The sequence below is a fragment of the Hyaena hyaena genome, unplaced genomic scaffold, assembly GCF_003009895.1.
Source record: "Hyaena hyaena isolate Hyena2069 unplaced genomic scaffold, ASM300989v1 scaffold_139, whole genome shotgun sequence".
Classification (NCBI taxonomy): Eukaryota; Metazoa; Chordata; class Mammalia; order Carnivora; family Hyaenidae; genus Hyaena; species Hyaena hyaena.
In genome coordinates, this window is record NW_024080771.1 from 530685 (window position 1) to 550963 (window position 20279).

General features: G+C 38.0%; 1 protein-coding gene and 1 pseudogene across 2 annotated transcripts in view; one reads left to right on the forward strand and one right to left on the reverse strand.

The window, feature by feature from the left end:
* Positions 1-175: 175 nt before the first annotated feature.
* The window catches only part of XKR9 (XK related 9), a 37790-nt gene continuing 17686 nt past the window's right edge, over positions 176-20279 (forward strand). Inside the window, exons 1-3 of one of the 2 annotated variants that reach the window (XM_039238371.1) lie at positions 176-282; positions 3227-3307; positions 7783-8318. In XM_039238371.1, the coding sequence (XP_039094302.1) occupies positions 8047-8318 (272 nt within the window). In that variant the 5' untranslated portion in view covers positions 176-282; positions 3227-3307; positions 7783-8046. The remainder of the gene's footprint in view (positions 283-3226; positions 3308-7782; positions 8319-20279) is intronic. The other variant, XM_039238370.1, reaches the window with a different exon arrangement.
* Positions 5999-6385, reverse strand: LOC120235859 (annotated as a pseudogene).

Consider the following 20279-nt stretch of genomic DNA (forward strand, 5'->3'; position numbering starts at 1 on the left):
GTCGGCTGACTCCGCGCTCGCCGCGCGAGAGGGGAACTCAGCTGTGCTGGGGGCGGGCCCAGAGGTCAAAGGCCGTCCCGCCCCCCGCGGCGGGCTCCTCGGGCGGCGGGGGCGAGCGGGGCGACGGCGCGTGGCCCGAGGCTTCTTGAGGCCAGGTTGGCTTCGCGACGCCGCAGAGCCTGGTGCCTTCGCAGGGATTTGTGTCCACGCAGGCGAGTTCATCTCACTGGTCGTGAGACATTTTAACCTGGGACGTCTTGTCATGGAGCAAAGGTCAGGCAGGTGCGGGGTTAGTTACAAGACGAACTTGTTATTAGGCAATGGCGGTGTATGGGGTTGTGTGTGGGAAGGAACTTGTTCAACTTTCATAGTAAATAGCGGCAGCTAACATTTACTTAGTTCTTATTGCTATGCTAAGCGGTTTTTCTTAACACTATCATTTAATCCTCACAACAACGGTTAGGAGGAAGACACTATTTTTGTGTCTGTTTTACAAATGAAAAACGGGGACTTGGAAACTCGCCCGGGTGACAGCTCTGTGAACCCCGCCCAGCGTCTGCAGCTTTGTCTCTGGCCGCTTTGTCCCCAAGCTGTCCGGTTCGAGGAGCTTGTCGCGGCCTCCGCGTCCGGTGCTCCTGCCCAGACACGTCGGTCGGCTTTGAGGAGTTTTGTGCCCAAGACATAAGGGAGTTTATTCTCTCATAAGGAGTCCTTTTCTGACATGTTGGCATTAACTATCACAGGATTATCCACCGCTACCTGTTTAAAAAAAAAAAAAATCGAGTTCCAAGTTACCGAAAACGCACAGATCGTGTGATCATTTCATTGATTTAGGACAAGTGCACTACCTCAAAAGAGATACAGATCATCTCCGCTGTCCCAGCCCACTTCTTTTCGAAAACAAGTGAGAAATTGACACTAGATACTTGTGGGTCTAAAGTTTAGGGAACAGTTTTAACTTTTTTTTTTTTTTGCAGGTATTTCTAAAGAAAAGACTGCTATTTGTATGCTACTTACCTTATGAATCATTAGTTTAATATTCCAGATTTCTTGAAAGACACACCTGTACTATGTGGGAACATTTCTTTGCCTTGTGTCTCAAAGATGTACTTTTATTTTTTTACATGTTTTTTAAAATTTATTTATTTCTAGGAGAGAGAGAGAGAGACAACGTGAGCAGGGGAGGTTCAGAGAGAGAGGGAGATACAGACTCTGAAACAGGCTCCAGGCTCTGAGCTGGCAGTCAGCACAGAGCCAGACGCGGGGCTCGAACCCACGAACCGCGAGATCATGACCCAAGCGCAAGTCCGACGCTTAACCGACTAAGCCACCCAGGCGCCCCTCAAAGATGTACTTTTGAAGGAAAAGTGTTTTTAAACACCTTTGCTGAAATAATCATGTAAATTATCCCGTTTGTAATAGGAAGAGAGGCAATATGCACTTTAAAAAAATGTTTGGGAGAACCATCAAAATTCCCCACATCAGGCATTTTCAGTTCCCCAATTTATTTGTAGCCATCACTTTAATGGCTGTTCAGTCAGGAAGCTACTTCCATTTTCTTTTTTTAAAAACCCTGAGCTGGAAAGTCAGCAAACCTTTGAGAAGATGGTGGAACAGTGATTTCTGGGACTTGTGGGCAGACATTCTTCTAACCCTTGACTTTTTGTTTTAAGTTCTAATTTCCTTTCTGGGTTCCATCTCATTTAATCCATTGCCAAGCTCTTCATTTGGCAGACAAAGCAATGGACCCAAATAATTTAAAAGTTAAGTGACTTGATTTGAGACATTAAACACCAGCTGAAGAGGAGGAACAGATGTTGGATAGTGAACTTGGTTTAGACAAATTGAAATTAGGATGATTGTTGGATATCCTGGTAAAGAAATATATAGACAGTTGGACATAGTGTTGAGCTCAGAAGAGTTCTAGGCTGCTGATACAAAATTGTCTTTGTGGACATGTTTAGCAATGTGACTTGAAGTTAAAGCTCTTCTTCGAGAAATAAGACGAAAGATTTTATATTCTGTTCAGTTACATTTACAATCATTTATCATCTGCCTACAACGTGCAACGTATTGTTGTAGACATATGAGGGGGGGTGTTAAAAATGATAGTGGGCTTTCTAGAGGCTTATAATCAGGAAGGAGATATACATTATGTTATTTTAAAGCACATGTAGGTAAATCCTAGAGAAGTATAGTTGAAGTGATGGGATTGCAAGGGGGGAGGGGGAGAATCAAATTAATTGGGAAGATCTGGGGAGGCTTAAAGGTGGTAGGGTTTTAAGAACTGATTCTTAAAGGACTGATAGAACTTGATCAGGTAGATGGAGGTTGGAAGGGTATTCTAGACAGTAAATAATGTTGAGAAAAAGCCTTGGAAATAGAAGACCTGTAGTATTTATTTGGGGAAGAGAAACCAGTAATCATATGTTCTTGGGGCATAGGGTTTGAGAAAGTATATAGGTTGAAAAAGGTAGGTGGTACTAATTTAAAAATACTTTGTAAATTTCTTTATCAGAGTACTTCAAATTTAAGAATCTGTCCTTTTTGAAACACTTGTTATCTACTTGGATATGCTGGGAAGAAAATTGTATTTTCTTAAAACTTAAAAAAATTTTTTTTAATGTTTTATTTATATCTGAGAGAGACAGAGAGAGAGAGAGAGAGAGACAACGTGAGCAGGGGAGGGTCAGGCCAGAGAGAGACGGAGACACACACACAGAGAGAGAGAGACAATGTGAGCAGGGGAGGGTCAGGCCAGAGAGAGACGGAGACACACACACAGAGAGAGAGAGAGAGAGAGAGAGAGAGAGAGACAACGTGAGCAGGGGAGGGTCAGGCCAGAGAGAGACGGAGACACAGAATCTGAAGCAGGCTCCAGGCTCTGAGCTGTCAGTACAGAGCCTGACACGGGGCTAGAATCCATGAACTGTGAGATCATGACTTGAGCTGAAGTCAGACGCTTAACTGACTGAGCCACCCAGACACCCCAAAATTTAAATTTTGAATGCAGTAAAACCTTGTAACCTAGTCAACTTATCGAGAGGGCCATGTTGTTCTTTCTCCCTGTGTGATAGCTATAAAAGGGTGTACTGTAGTCACAATGACATAAACTCTTGTTATCACTAGATGAGAAAATCCCATATATGACTAACAGATGAGTTCAGTTTCATTTTAGTATTCGATCTTAAAGGTTTACGTGCCCTTTAATGATACTTGTTTTCAGTGAAGAAGAAATAAAAGATGCCAAGGATGAAGATTTTCCAGAAGGGACTTTGACTTAAAGAAGGCTTTTTATACTTGACAAGTAAGTCTGTATTTTATGTGTGTTGAATTTGGTTGAGAAACGAAAGTTTGTTAGTTTTTACTTCTTCAGGTATCTGTATTACTGCGAAGAGATCACATACAGTGGGCAAAGGTTATTTATTTTGGCTGGCAGCCAGTTAGCCACATAGCTGGGATGACCTTTGAATGAAATTGAATTGAAACTGTCCTGTTAAGTAAGCAAGTATCACAAATTCTCTATGAAGTCAAATTTTGTAGGTGGTATTATTTCTCCTAAGGTGATTATACCGTAGGGATAGATAGGAACCATCCTTCATATAATTTATACAACTCTATGTCCATTGAAGGAACTATAGACCCTCTTTATGAGAGCCGCTATATTTATTTCCTTGCTATGTAGTTTTCTTTCCAGTTGGCATTGTGCTCTGTCTGACTAAATTAGGAATATAGAAGTTGCCATGTCAGCTCAGTCTATTGAGTCTGATGTTTTGCCAATAACTTAGAAATTATTTTTGCCATTTGGTAAAATTTATTTGAAAATTGCAAGTGATTTCCATATCCATGCCAGGTATGGTTCTCTTTGTAGGGATAGTGATTAAGAAATGTACGGATGAGGGGCACCTGGGTGGCTTGGTCGGTTAAGCGTCCGACTTTCGCTTGGGTCATGATCTCGCGGTTCGTGGGTTCGAGCCCCGCGTCGGGCTCTGTGCTGACTGCCGGCTCAGAGCCTGGAGCCTGTTTCAGTCTGTGGCTCCCTCTCTCTCTGGCCCTCCCCTGCTCACGCTGTCTCTCTCTCCTAGAAATAAATAAAACATTTAAAAAAAAAAAAAAAGAAAAAGAAATGTACGGATGAAGTGCTTAGGTATTATAGTCTGTAACTGTTAAGGATATTATATACATTAAAATCAGTTTACTCATTAGAGATAACTCACTTAAATACCCAACATCTCTAAGCCTCAGGATTCTGGCCAATAATACCCTTCCCAGGAGATTTGTGAAGATTAAATAAAATGTATGTAAAACACTTCACACATAGTAAACCCTCAGTGATGGTTTTTGTTACTATTAATCTGTTCTTCCATTATATCTGTGATATTCTTTTCCCTAGATAGTGAAGCTTAAAAGAGTTCATTTTTAAAGTTAAAAATAGACCTACTCTATGACCCAACAACTGTACTACTAGGTATTTACCCAAAACGGATACAAAAATACTGATTGGAAGGAGCACATGCACCTTGATATTCATAGCAGCATTATCAACAGTAGCCACATTATGGAAAGAGCCAAAAGGTCAATTGACTGATGAATGGATAAAGAAGATGTGTCTATCTATAGAATGGCTGCCTTCTTGCTGTGTCCTTCCTCATGTGAGTGTATGGGGTGGGCGGAGATAGGTCTCTGTTGTCATGTCATTGAAAAAACAATTTTTTAACGTTTTATGTTTTGAGAGACAGCGTGAGTAGGGGAGGGGCAGAGAGACAGGGAGACATAGACTCTGAAGCAGGCTCCAGGCTCTGAGCTGTCAGCACAGAGCCCCATGCAGGGCTTGAACCCACGAAAGCAAGATCATGACCTGGGCTGAAGTCTAACGTTCAGCCAACTGAGCCACCCAGGTACCCCTGTCACTTCATTTTATAAAGACATCAGTCCTATCAGATTAGGGCTCTGTCATTATTCCTTTTAACCTCAGTTACCTCCTTAGAAGCCTATCTCTAAATACAGTTGCACTGGTGGTTAGTACTTTAAAATAAGAACTCTGGAGGGAAACAATTTAGTTTATACATATAGAAAAGAATGAAGAAGAAATTCATCTATCATGCCATTAATTCCCAGATAAAACTACCATTAACATTTTTGTATTCCTCCAGTCATATTTCCTTTGTATTTTCACAGCCTTGCAGTCATATCATAGTATTTATTTTTACTTAACATTCTTGAAAGTGAAAGATTCCAAACTCAGATGCTTATAGGGATCAGATAGGCAGGTAAAGTAATAATGGTAACCAACATTTATTGAGCACTAACTGTATGCCAAGTACTTTTCTAAAGGTTTATGTGTCATATATGTATTATCTTTCTTAGTCTTCACAACAACCCTGTGAGGTATATGCCATTATTATTTCCATATTTCCAGTGAAAGAAAATAAGGAATAGGAAGGTAAAAACATATGTAAGGACACACAGCTAGTAGGTAGCTGTATTAGCATTTGAGACCCAGCTGCTGAAATGACTGAATTTGGGTGGCTGGCTACTGTGGTGAACTTGAGAGAGCAGGCCCCATGTAGGAGGCATCCACTACTAATGAAGGAATGTTAGTCTAGTGTAGCAGATCTTTCAGTTTTTTGATAGCAGGGAAAAATCTGGATTTTTATATGAAATATTGGTAATTAGGAAAGTTAAAAAAAAACACTATTGACTCAAACTTTTTTTTTTTGTAGTTTTGAGACACTTTATGATAAAAATCTGGCACTCTTAAATATAAACTAACAAAACTTAAAATTCATTGCACATGGGGCCCTGGGCAACTTAGTCAGATGAGTGTCTGACTCTTGATTTTGACTCAGGTCATGATCCCAGGATCAAGCCCCCTGTCAGGCTCCATGCTGAACGTGGAGCCTACTTGGGATTCCCTCTTTCTGTCCCTCTGCCCCTATCCCCTGCTCTGTCTCTCTCTGTCTCTAAAATTTTTTTAAAAATTCATTGCATAGTTACTTCATTTTTTAGCTTGACCTTGTAAATCTTTAGCATCACTGATTTTGGCTGCTATGTAAGGAGATCCTTTCTTGTCTAGGTGATTTAAAATCACAATTCGTTGATGAGCATCTCTTATTTTTCTTTTATTGGCAGTAGAGCTTCTGCCTACTATTTTATTTTTTAATTTATTTTTATTTATTATTTTTAGCTTATGCCTATTAGTGCTGCTTCTCATTTTGTCATTTTAGGTTCAAATCCACCTCTGCAATAGCGACCACTGGAGACAGATTGTGGTAGACTCTGAAAAACTTGCCTTGCTTTAGGCTCCATATGGTTCATGGCTTGCAAAATTATAACAGCCTGCAAATCCTGTGGCAGTAATGGTCAGTCCCTTTGCTACCACTGTACTGGCTCTGGCTTGACTCTTTTGCATCTTCTAAGAGGTTTATCCCAGCCTAGAGGGAGTTATTTCATGCCTTTACCAGAGAGCACCACTGGCAGGTACAAAGGGCCCAGACCCCGCCACCCCCTCCAGGAAATGTGGGCATAACTGCCAAGTCAGACAGATCTTGTCTGTGGATTGTATTCAGCCCACATTTATATAATAGGGGTCATAATAGTAGTACATATCTCCTAAATTTGATGTAAGAATTACATGGGGGTGTTTTATCTATAAGATTTAGCTTAATGCCTAGCACATAGGGCTAAGTAAATGTTAGCTAACATTAGTAGCATAAACATTTTCTCCAGTCATTCAAGTTCTTTAAAAGTATCATTTACTATTATTTTTACTTTAAGAGATTACATAAGTAATACATGGGTATGTGTTTGTTGTAAAAAACTCCAACAATATAAAAGAATAATTAATTACAGGATTGAAGTTGCATTTATTTTCTACTCCCAACTTCCTTTCTCTCACTGTATATAATTCAAAACCATAAATGCTATATTTATCCTTCTGGCACTTGCTTTTTTAACTTAACACATATTGGAGATCTTCGGAAGGCTATTTATACAAAGTTGCTTCATTCTTTTTAAAAGTTGTGTACTATGGATGTACGTTAATTTATTGAACTGGGTCTCTTGTCATTTAGATAGTTTTCAGCTTTTTGGTGTTATAAAAACAGGTTTGGCAAAAAGTATATATCTTTGTACACATTTGTAGCTATTTCCGTAAGCTTGATTCTTAGATAGAATTGCTGAATCAAAACCGTATACAGTTAACTATAAAGAACAAACTGATTGTTACCAGAGGGGAGGTGGGTAGGGGAACGGGTAAAATGGGTGATGGGGGATTAAGAAGTGAATTTGTGGTCATGAGCACTGGGTGATGCACAATGGAATAGTTGAATCACTATATTGTACACCTGAAACTAATATAACACCGTGTGTTAACTAATGAATTAAAATAAAATTTAAAAACCATATTAAAAATTTTCATAACTGTTGCAACTTTGCTAAATATTTTTTGGTAGCTATGCAATGTTGCATTTTGTGAATTTACCACTATTTGCCAATTTCTTATGTTGCCACATTTAGATCATTTCTAATTTTTTGCCGCTTAAATGGACCTATGATAAATATCTTTGTTAGTAAGTTACAGTTTTTAAAAGGTAAGTAGTCTGACAGGAAGTTGTCAACTAATAACTATATTTCAGAGACTTTACCAAAGCTATTATAAGAACTTTATTTAGTGGTAATATATTATTTTTAGAAAAAGTACACATTTGATAAGGTCATGGCATAAGGTTTTTAATATTATACTCCAGATTTTTAGAATCTTTTATATGTGTTTCATTTTAGGTGTTGTCCTCTCTAATGAAGATCACTGAGAAGCAGAAAAGTGAATGAGGCCTTTTAACATTGGACCTGGATAGGAGATTTAGAAAAGAAAATTAAAATTAGCCAATTTGGTTTTAGGGTTCCAAACTTATAATATTTATTCTTTCTTCTGAATAAATTCAGGGAGTAGCAATTAAAATTCATTGCTATCCTAATGGACACAAATATACTTTTGTGTGTGTGTGAGTTAAAAAAGTAGATAACCAAGACCGATAGTGACTCATAATGAAATACACTAAAGTTAATTTTATGATGTCAGTTCTTGGCATTGTAATCTATATAACTGATTTAATTGTGGACATCTGGGTGTCTGTCAGGTTTTTCTGTGAAGGACAATATATTTTTGGTATTTTAATAGTAAGCTTTATGTTCTTTGGGACACTTGTGGTACAGTGTTTTAGTTATTCTTGGTTCAAGGCAGATTTAAAGAAAGCAGGCCAAGAAAGTCAGCATTGTTTTCTTCTACTTCATTGCTTGCAAGGAGGAGTTTTTGTAAGGTGAGCATGTACAGTTTTAATTATTACCTCTATTTTTCTTTTATCCAGATAGAAACTACCTTTCTGTGTTTGGGTAGTCAAATGTACAAAGATCCCCTATTTGCGTGTAGCGCAAAGGTTACTTGCTCCTTACTATCTATCAGTGCTTATATGAGTCGTTGCTGTACTGTTAGAATTTTCCAGGTTCATTAATAGAATGTTTTAGTTCACCTAATTAAGTTACTTTTTCTAATATGTATTCACTTAGTATAGGAGGGAAATAACTCTTTTCTGTGGCTTGTGAATCTTTTATCTTTTATTTTATATTCCAAGCCTGATTGTGTAAACATAGATTATCACTTGCAACTCTGATAGAGCACTTAGTTTTTTAAGTTACTTATGCTGTTGATTTAACTAAATGAAATTTTCACTGAAATAATGCAGTAGCTATGTGCAGAACTAAAAAATACCTTAAGAATCATCTTGTTCAAAACCTTATTTTATAGTTAAGGAAACTAGGATCTAAATAGGTCCTGACAATTCTATGATTTTTCATATGTCTAATTTCATATGACCTTTTCATTATTATATTAAGGAATTTCTGTTAAAAGTAATATATATGTTATAGGTAAAGAGAAAAATTAAAGACATATGTTAAGACAATAGTTTTAATTATTTTTTTACAGTTAGATTTTGAATTTGGACTATTTTAATAGCTATCTTGAGAGATATTTTAGTGGCTCTAGATTTCTAGTGAGTCATTATTTTGTCTCTGCATATTATATTTTCTTGGTTTCCATTGTTGCTAATTCAGAAGTTAAATGCTAGTCTTACTGCTGTTCTTTTAAAAGTATTTTATCTCCCCCCACCCCCACCCCGGCTACTCATATAATTTTTCTTTATATCTTTGTGTTTCTACAATTTATGATATATCTAGGTGTAGATTTATTTTTCTTTCTCTTCCTTGGGATTTGCTGGTATTCTTCTGTGAATTATTATCTTCCATTAGTTCTGCACAATTCTCAGCCAGTATCTTTTCTAATGTTTTACTGCATTTACTTCTGGGACTCTAAGAAAATATAAATTAGACCTCACACTAACATGTTACATATTAGATGTTTTAAGTTTTTATTTTTTGACTCTCTGTGGTACATTCTGTGAGTTTTTTTTCTTAACTCTTCTTTAAAAATTTCACTAGTACTTCTTTTGCTGTGGGCAAAATGTTATTATATCCAACCAATGCATTTTAAATTTTGACTATTAAAATTTTTATTTTTAGAAACTCTATTTAGTTCTTTTCAAGTCTGCTATGTCACTTTTTATAATTTCCTGTTCACTGCAGGATTTTCAAACTTGACATTTTTATCTTTAAACAAAGTAAATATAGTTGTTTTATTAATAATTGCAATGTTTGAAGCCTTTTCAGGTTTGTTTCAACTGGCTCTGCTTCTGTTATTGAGTACTCATATTGCCTTGTTTTCCTATAAACTTGGTGTCGGTGATCATGTTCTGGTTATTGCTCTTGAAAAAATTATTGCTGGGGATTTACCAAGCCCTCTGTAGAGGCTTTGAGTTTATTCTTAGGAGATGCCTGAAAGTTCCATCAGATGGGAAATACATTTCAATTCTTAGCTTGAGGTTCCCTGGTCTTAGACAGGTTATGCATAACTGCTATATGCTCTGCTCAAGGAAAGTCTATGTCAACAATAAATATACCAATCAGGTTTTTTTTAACAAATCAGCTTATTAAAGGTATAATTTTACATGTGATAAAATGCACATATTTAAAGTATACAGATATAAATGACATCTTAACAGTTTTGAGTCATTGAGTCTTCTTCCAATCCATGAACAAAGTTTTTCTGTCCATTTATTTTGACTTTAAAAAATTTCCTTAGGTAATGTTTTGTAGTTTTTCATGTTTATTTAATTATTCTGAGAGAGAGAGAAAGAGCATGTGAAAGAGGTAGAAGAGCAGAGAGAGAGTGAGGGAGAGAATCCTAAGAAGGTTCCACACTGTCAACGCAGAGCCTGACATGGGGCTTGATCACACAATCCATGATATCATGACCTGCATGGATATAAACAGTCTGAGCCAGGTGCCCTTAGTATATAGGTCTTATAAAAGTTTTGTTACAGTTATCTCTAAGTAGTTTTTTTTTTTTGGATGCTAATGCTATTTATTTTTAATTTTAATTTCCAATTTTTATGCCAATATATGAAAGTATTACTGTTTTTAATTCATTTTTTAAATGGATTTAAAAACCTGAAGTGTAGTTGACATATTAGCTTTATATGTACAAATAGTAATAATCAATTATTATGTATGTTACAAAATGCTCAGCAGTATAAGTGTGGTTATCATCTGTCACCACATAAAGTTATTATACTATTATTGACTACTTATCCTATGCTGTACTTTTTATCCTCATTTATTTTATAACTGGAGGATTGTACCTCCCCTTCACCTATTTTGCCTATCCTCCCACTCCCTTCTTCTGGTAACCATCAGTCTGTATTTATGGGTCTGTTTGTGTTTGTTTGTCTTGTTTTAATTTTTAGATTCCACAGATACGTGAAATCATGATATTTGTCTTTCTCTGTCTGACTTATTTCATTCAGCATAATGCCTTCAAGGTCCATCCATGTTCTTGGAAATGGCGAGAGATCATTCTTTTTTTTTTTTAATGTTTATTTTTTATTTTTTAATTAAAAAAATTTTTGTAATTCTTTTTTTTCTTAAATAGTTTATGGTCAAGTTGGTTTACGTATAAAACTGAGTGCTCCTCCCAACAAGTGCCCTCCCTCAGGCCCATCACCCCCCTTCCCCTCACCCGACCCCCATCAGCACTCAGCTTCTTCTCAGCATTCAAGATTCTCACGGTTTGCCTCCCTCCCTCTCCCCAACTATTTTTCTGCATCTATCGACAGGATCATATGGTTTTTATCTTTTCTTTTGTTGATGTGATGTATCACCTTGATTGATTTGCCACTGATGAACCAGCCCTGTAACCCAGGAATGAATCCCACTTGATCTTGGTGGATAATTCTTTTTATGTGCTGTTGGATTCAATTTGCAAGTATCTTGTTGAGGATTTTTGCATCCGTATTCATCAAGGATATTGGCTTGTAGTTCTCTTTTTTTGCTGGATGTCTGTCTGGCTTGGGAATCAGAGTGATGCTGGCTTCATAAAATGAGTCTGGAAGTTTTCCTTCAATTTCTGTTTTTCGGAATAGGTAGAGAAGAATTGGTATTAATTCCGTTTTAAATGTCTGGTAGAACTCCCCTGGGAAGCCATCAGGTCCAGGGCTTTTATTTGTTGGGAGATTTTTGATAACTGATTCGATTTCTCCACTAGTTATGTGTCTGTTCAGATTTTCTATTTCTTCCCGTGTGAATTTTGGTAGTGGGTGTGTGTTTAGGAATTTGTCCAAGTTGTTGGCATATAATTTTTTCATAGCATTCCCTGATAATTACTTGTATTTCTGAGGGGTTGGTTGTAGTAAGTCCATTTTCATTCATCATTTTGTCTATTTGGGTGCTCTCTCTTTTCTTTTTGGGAAGCCTGGCTAGAGGTTTGTCAATTTTGTTTATTTTTTCAAAGAATCAACTCTTGGTTTCATTGATCTGTTCAATTGTTTCTTTGGTTTCGATGTTGTTAATTTCTGCTCTGATTTTTACTATTTCTCTTCTTCTACTGGGTTTGGGGTGCTCTTGTTGCTCTGCCTCTAGTTCCTTTAGGCGAGTTGTTAGATTTTGCACTTGGGTTTTCTCTAATTTCTTGAAATAGGCCTGGAGTGCAATGTACTTTCCTCTTAGGACGGCCTTTGCCGCATCCCATAGAGTTTGGATTGTTGTGTTTTCATTTTCATTTGTTTCCATATATTTTTAAATTTCTTCTCTAATTGCCTGATTGGCCCATTCATTCTTTAGTAGGGTGTTCTTCAACCTCCGTGTTTTTGGGGGTTTTCCAGACTTCTTCCTGTGATTGATTTCAAGTTTCAAAGCATTATGATCTGAAAGTGTGCATGGTATGATCTCAATTCTTTTATATTTATTGAGGGCTGCTTTATGTCCCAGAATGTGATCCATCTTGGAGAATGTGCCATGCGCACATGAGAAGAAAGTGAATTCCATGGCCTCAGGATGTAGAGTTCTAAATATATCTGTCAGATCCATCTGGTCCTTTGTGTCATTCAAGTCCGTTGTTTCTTTAGTGATTTTCTGTCTGGTTGATCTATCCATTCCTGTATCGGAGTATTAAAGTCCCCTGCTGTTAGCACATTCTAATCCATCAGATTGTTTCTGTTTGTGATTGTTTTATATATTTAGCTGCTCCTATATTCGGTGCATAGACATTTATAATTGTTAGTTCTTCCTGATGGATACACACTGTAGTTATTATATAATGCCCTCCTTCATCCCTTATTACTGTCTTTACTTTAAAGTCCAGCTTGTCTGATATAAGTATAGCTACTCCAGCTTTCTTTTGACTTCCCGTAGCATGATATACATTTCTCCATCCCCTTACTTTCAATCTGAAGGTGTCCTCCAGTCTAAAATGAGTTTCTTGTAGACAGCAAATAGATGGATTTTTTTTTTTTCACCCATTCTGCTACCCTACCTATGTCTTTTGATTGGAGCATTCAGCCCATTTACATTCAGTGTTATTGTTGAAAAATATGAGTTTAGAGTCATCGTGTCCTTTGTGGGATTCATGCTTGTGGTGGTGTCTCTGGCAGCTTGAGTCCCTTGCAACAGTTCCCTCAGAGAGTCCCCCTCAGGATTTCTTGTAGGGCTGGTTTAGTGGTGACAAGTTCTTTCAAGTTTTGTTTATTTGGAAGGACTTTTCTCTCTCCTTCAATTCTGAATGACAGGCTTGCTCCCCCAGATTGGAGAAGTTCTCTGCTCTAATTTGTTCAAGGACTCCTTTAGCACCTTTCCCTCTCTCTTCCTCTTCTGGAATTCCTATGATACGGATATTGTACCGTTTGATTATATCGCTGAGCTCTCGAACTCTCCTTTTGTGTTCCTGGATCAGTTTATCCCTCTATTTCTCAGCTTCCTCTTTTTCTATAATTGTGTCTTCCAGCTCACCTAGTCTCCTTTCTGCCTCTTCACTCCGTGCAATGAATGCCTCCATTTTATTATGTATCACATTTATAGCGTTTTTAAATTCACCACACCTATTTTTAAGCTCCATAGTCTTTGTAGCAATAGTTTCTCTGATGTCTTCCCTGCCTTTTTCAAGCCCAGCGATTAATTTTATGACTACTGTTCTAAATACTTGTTCAGTTATGTTACTTATATCTGTTTTGAGCAGTTCTTTAGCTGTCATTTCTTCCTGGAATTTCTTTAGAGGAGAGTTCTTCCGTGTCATCATTTTGGTTAACTTTCTTTCTCTTGTTCATTTTAAAAGCTTGTTATGCACTCTGCCCCTGCAGGTGTTGCTGTATTAACGAGGGCTCTTTGACCATCCAGGGCCTGTCCATTCAGGAAGTGTTCTTTGAAAGGTGTCTCTTGGTTGCTCTTGTTGAGATTTTGGTTATTTTATTTTCCTACTCATAGTGGTATTTGGGACTCTCCACCATGTGTACTTTGGCTTGTTTCTTGAGGTTGCCCTGGGCAAGGTCCACCTGTCATGACCCTTGTAACCATCCAAGACTGCTTCTCTTGCTTCAATAGGGGGATCACACCTGGCTTAGATCTGGAAAGTCCCACGATGGAGACCAGGATGCTGTAGTTCTCTGGCACCACATCTCTGTATAAGTCCTTTTGTGCAGCACCCGGGTCGTCACACTCTTCCTGGGTGAAGTCTATCACCACATCCTTGAATACTACTAACCCCTTTAGCCGCCCTTCATCACCCACTGTCACTGGAACCTCAAGAGCTCCTTCTTTGTATGGCTGAGTAATACTCCATTGTGGGCATGCCAGGGTGGTTCAGTCAGTTCAGTGTCTTGACTCTTGATTTTGGCTTAGGTCACGATCTCATGGTTCATGAGATCAAGCCCTGTGTTGTGCTCTGTGTTGAAAGCATGGAACCTACTTGGGATTCTCTTTATCTCCCTCTCTACCCCTCCCCCGCTTATGTACACGTGTGCATGTGCGTGCGCTCTCTCTCTCTCTCTCTCAAGTCAATAAACATTAAAAAAACATTCCATTGTGAATATATACTACGTGATCTTTATCCAGTCATCTATTAATGGATACTTAGGTTGCTTCCATATCTTGGTTATTGTAAATTATGCTGAAATAAACATAGGAGTGCATATATATTTGTGAATTAGCTTTTTTTGGGGGGATAAGTATGGAAGTGAAATTATTGGATTGTATGGGAATTCTATTTTTAATTTTTTTGAGGAAAACCTGTGTTGTTTTCCATAGTGGATGTACCAATGTACATTCCCACCAATAGTGCATGAGGGTTCGGTTTTCTCCACCTCCTTGTCAACACTTACTTTATGTCTTTTTGATACTAGCCATTCTGACTGGCATGAGGTGATATCTCATTGTGGTTTTGATTTGATTTCACTGATAATTGGTGACCTCAAGCATCTTCTCATGTCACTGTATGTCATTTTTGGAAAAATATCTTTTCAGGTCCTCTGCTCATTTTTCAATCAGATTTTTGTGGGTTTTTGGTGTTGAGTTGTATGAGTACTTTACATAGTTTGAACATTAATCCCTTGTCAGATATATCATTTGCAAATGTCTTCTCCCATGCAGTAGGCTGCTTTTTGTTTTGTTGATCGTTTCCTTTGTTTTATAAAATCATTTTAGTTTGCTGTACTCCCCCCAATAGTTTATTTTTGCTTTTGTTTCCCTTGCCTGTGGAGACAGATCCAGAAAAATATGGCTAAGGCTGATGTCAAGACTTTACTGCTTGTGTTTTCCTTTAAGAGCTTTATGGTTTTAGGTATTACATTTGGATCTTTAAACCGTTTTGAGTTTATTGTTGTGTTAAAAGGTGGTCTGGTTTCATTCTTTTGCATGTAGCTGTCCAGTTTTCACAGCACCATTTATTAAAGAGACCGTCTTTTTCATATTGTGAATTCCTGCTTAGGTTTTAGAAACTAATTGAAATCGAAGCATGGGTTTATTTCTGGACATTATTCTGTTCGTCAATCTATGTGTCTTTTTTATGTGCCAATACCATATTATATTTTTTTAAAAAGTTTATTTTTAAGAGAGAGAGCATGAGTGGGAGAGGGACAGACAGACAAGGGGACAGAGGATCTGAAAGCAGGCTCTGAGCAGACAGCAGAGAGGCTTAGGCGGGGCTTGAACTCATGAACTGTGAGATCACGACCTGAGCAAAAGTCAGAGACTTGACTGACTGAGCCACCCAGGTGCCCCAACACCATACTATTTTGATTACTACAGTCTTTGTAGTACGGTTGCGATCTGGGATTATGATACCTCCAGCATTGCTCTTTTTAAAGATTGCTGTGGTTATTCAGGATATTTTGTGATTCCATACAAATTTAAAAAATTTTTCTTTTTCTTTTCTTGAGAAGGAAAGCGAGAAAGGTGTGCATGAGCAGGGCAGAGAGAAAGAGAGAGAGAGAGAGAGAGAGGGAAAGAGAAAGAGAACCTGATGCGGGGCTTGATCTTAACAACTGTGAGATTATGACCTGAGCCCAAAATCAAGAGTTAGATGCTTAACTGATTGAGCCACCCAGGAGCCCTACCATTTTCTTTTAGTATTATTATCAGGTTTTATTTTATGTTTATTTAAAAAATGTTTGTTTATTTATTTGGAGAGAGAGGGGGAGAGAGAGAATTCTAAGCAGGCTCCATGCTGTCAGTGCAGAGCTGGACATGGGACTGGACCTCATGACCTGAGCCAAAATCAGGAGATGCTTAACTGACTGAGCCACCCAGGCACCCCTCATTGGCAGCTTATTGATTAGTTTTATGCTAGCATCATAACACAAGTTGGAAAGTGTTCCTTCTTGTTACTATAAGACTGGTGGTATTTCTTCCATAAATATTTGAAAAAATGTATTGGATAGTGTTAATGTGTGTAGATTTTTGAGAACAATTAGATTGATTCAGATTTTCTGTTTGAACATTTGTCAGTGTTAGTAAGTTTTGTTTTTCAGAAACTTTTCCTGTTTTATCAGAGTTGTTCACTTTATTGGTATAAAGTTGCTCCTAATATCCCGTTATTGTAGTTTTGATCTCGATAGGCTCATTAGTGGTGTCACCTTTTCTATTCCTGATATTGGCATTTTGTGTTCTTTAACTCTCCCCACCCCACAGTAGTCTTGTTTGAAGTTTATCAGTTTCTTATGTCTTGTTATTTTATTTAAAAAAATTTTAATGTTTTTTTTTTAATTTATTTTTGAGGGAGAGAGAGAAACAGCATGAGCAGGAGAGGGTCAGAGAGAGAGGGAGACACAGAATATGAAACAGGCTCCAGGCTCTGAGCTAGCTGTCAGCACAGAGCCCGATGTGGGGTTCGAGCCACGAACTGTGAGATCACGACCTGAGCCGAAGTCGGACGCTTCACCGACTGAACCACCCAGATGCCCCATCCCTTTGTTTTTTTTTCTTTTCTTTTTTTACTTTTTCTTTTATAATTATTATTATTATTTTTTTTTACAAATAGTTTAGTGTCAAGTTGGTTTCCGTATAACACCCAGTGCTCATCCCCACAAGTGCCCTCCTCCGTGCCTGTCTCCCTCCCCCCCCCCACCCATCAGTCCTCAGTTTGTTCTCAGTATTCAAGAGTCATGGTTTGCCTCTCTCCCTCTCCCCCACTATTTCCCCCCTTCTTCTCCCCCTTGGTCCTCCGTCAAGTTCCTCCTAATCCTCCTATACGTGCAAACATGTGGTATTTGTCCTTCTCTGCCTGACTTATTTCACTCAGCATAACACCCTCAAGGTCCATCCATGTAGCTACACATGGCCAGATTTCATTGTTTCTCATTGCCATGTAGTATTCCATGGTATAGATAAACCACATCTTCTTGATCCATTCATCCGTTGATGGACACGTAGGCTCTTTCCATGTTTTGGCTATTGTTGAGAGTGCTGCTGTGAACATTGGGGTACATGTGCCCCTATGCATCAGCACTCCTGTATCCCTTGGGTAAATTCCTAGCAGTGCTATTGCTGGGTCATAAGGGAGTTCTCTTGTTAACTTTTTGAGGAACCTCCACACAGTTTTCCAGAGGGACTGCACCAGCTTACATTCCCACCAACAGTGTAGGAGGGTGCCCGTTTCTCCACATCCTCACCAGCATCTAGAGTTCTCTGATTTGCTCACTTTAGCCACTCTGACTGGTGTGAGGTGGTATCTCAGTGTGGTTTTGATTTGTATTTCCCTGATGAGGAGGGACGCTGAGCATTGTTTCATGTGTCTGTCGGCCATCTGGATGTCCTCTTTGGAGAAGTGTCTGTTCATATCTTCTGCCCATTTCTTCGCTGGGTTGTTTGTTTTTTGGGTGTGGAATTTGTTGTGTTCCTTATAGACTTTGGATATTAACCCTTTATCTGATATGTCATTTGCAACTATCTTTTCCCATTCCGTTGGTTGCCTATTAGTTTTATGGATTGTTTCCTTGGCTGTGCAGAAGCTTTTAATCTTGATGAGGTCCCAACAGTTTATTTTTGCTCTTGGTTCCCTTGCTTTTGGGGATGTGTCAAGTAAGAAATTGCTGCGGAGGAGGTCAAGGAGGTTGTTTCCTGCTTTCTCCTCTAAGGTTTTGATGGTTTCCTGTCTCACGTTCAGGTCCCTTATCCATTTTGAGTTTATTGTTGTGTATGGTGTGAGAAAATGATCTAGTTTCATTCTTCTGCATGTTGCTGTCCAGTTCTCCCAACACCATCTGTTAAAGAGGCTGTCTTTTTTCCATTGGATACTCTTTCCTGCTTTGCCAAAGATTAGTTGGTTGTATACTTTTGGGTCCACTTCTGAGTTCTCAATTCTGTTCCATTGGTCTATGTGTCTGTTTTTGTGCCAATACCATACTGTCTTGATGATGACAGCTTTGTAGTAGAGGCTAAAGTCTGGGATGGTGATACCATAGATAGTTCTCCATCCTCTTTCTACCTGAAGGTGACTTTAGTTCTATGATGGGTCTCTTGTAATCCTTCTCTTGCATATAGATAGATCTTATTTCTTATCCATTCTGTTACCCTATCTTTTGATTGGAGTGTTTAGTCCATTGACATTTAGAGTGAGTACTGAAAGATATAAATATATTGCTCTTATGTTGTCTGTAGAAAATGGGAATTTTCAATAGATAAATAGGAAAAGAGTAAGATAGTTCATAAAAAAAGAAATGCAAATGGCTCTTAAATTGTGTTATAGATGCTGTGCCTTTTTTCATAATTTTAAAAAATGCCAACTAAAATTTCACTGAAATACTATTTGTCATTTACCAGATTGGCAGAAATCCAAGTGATAATATATTCTCTTGGAAAGGCATGGGAAAACGGGTACTCTCATATTGTGTTGATAGAAGTATGGATTAGTATAATCCCTGTGGAGGGCCATTTGATTATATTTCAAATGTATATATACATTTTGGCCAGAGGTTCCTCTTTTGCGAATTTGTCATACCTGCATACATGTTAAATGACACATAGAAAAACAGTTTTTCAGTCATAGCATTTTTTGGTAAAAACAAAATAATAAAAATAAATAAATATCTGTTGGGAGAGTTTATGGTATATCCACATCAATGGGGTACTATATAGTTATTACAAAGAATGTTAACTACTTTATGTACTGAAATGTAAAGATTTCCAAGATGGATTTTTTCTAAGTTTTTATTTAAATTCCTGCTAATTAACATACAGTGTAATACTAGCTTCGGGTGTAGAATTTAGTTTCTAATCACTTACATACATCAGCTGTGCTCATTACACACATCACCTATTTAGTCCATGCCTCCCCCTCCCACCTTGCCTCCAGTAACCATCAGTTTGTACCCCATAGTTAAGAGTCTGTTTCTTAGTTTGCCTCTCTTTTTTTCCCCTCTTATGTCCATTTGTTTTGTTTTTTAAATTCTACATATGCGTGAAATCATATGGTATTTGTCTTTCTCGGACTCATTTCACTTAGCATAATACTTTCTAGGTAAGCATGATATTCTCCATCCACGTCATTGCAAATGGCAAGATGTCATTTTTTTAACGGCTTAGTAATAATTCACTGTGTATGTGTATATGTGTGTGTGTGTGTGTGTGTGTACACACACACATACCACATCTTTTTATCCATTTGTCAGTCAGTGGACATTTGAGCTCTTTCCATAATTTGACTATTGTTAATAATGCTGCTATAAACATCAGGGTGCACGTATCCCTTCAAATTGGTATTTTTGTATCCTTGGGGTAAATACCTAATAGTGCAATTGATGGATGATAGGGTAGTTCTATTTTTAACTTTTTGAGGAACCTCATACTGTTTTCCATAGTGGCTGCACCAGTTTGCATTCCCACCCAAAATGTAAAAGGGCTCCCCTTTCTCTACATCCTTGCCAGCAACCTGCCATTTCTTGTATTGTTAATTTTAACCATATTGTCAGGTATGAGGTGATATTTCATTGTAGTTTTGATTTACATTTTCCTGATGATGAGTGATGTTGAGCATCTTTTCATGGGTCTGTTAGCCATCTGTACGTTTTCTTTGAAAAAATGTTTTTCATGCCATCTGCCCATTTTTTTTTTTTTACAAATAGTTTATTGTCAAATTAGTTTCCACATAACACCCAGTGCTCATCCCCATAAGTGTCCTCCTCCATGCCCATCCCCGCCCCATCCATCAGTCCTCAGTTTTTGTCAGCATTCAAGAGTCTCTCATGGTTTGCCTCTCTCCCTTTCCCCCACCATTTCCGCCCTTCTTCTCCCCCTTGTTCCTCCGTCAAGTTCCTCCTAATCCTCCTATATGTGCAAACATATGATATTTGTCCTTCTCTGCCTGACTTATTTCGCTCAGCATAACACCCTCAAGGTCCATCCAT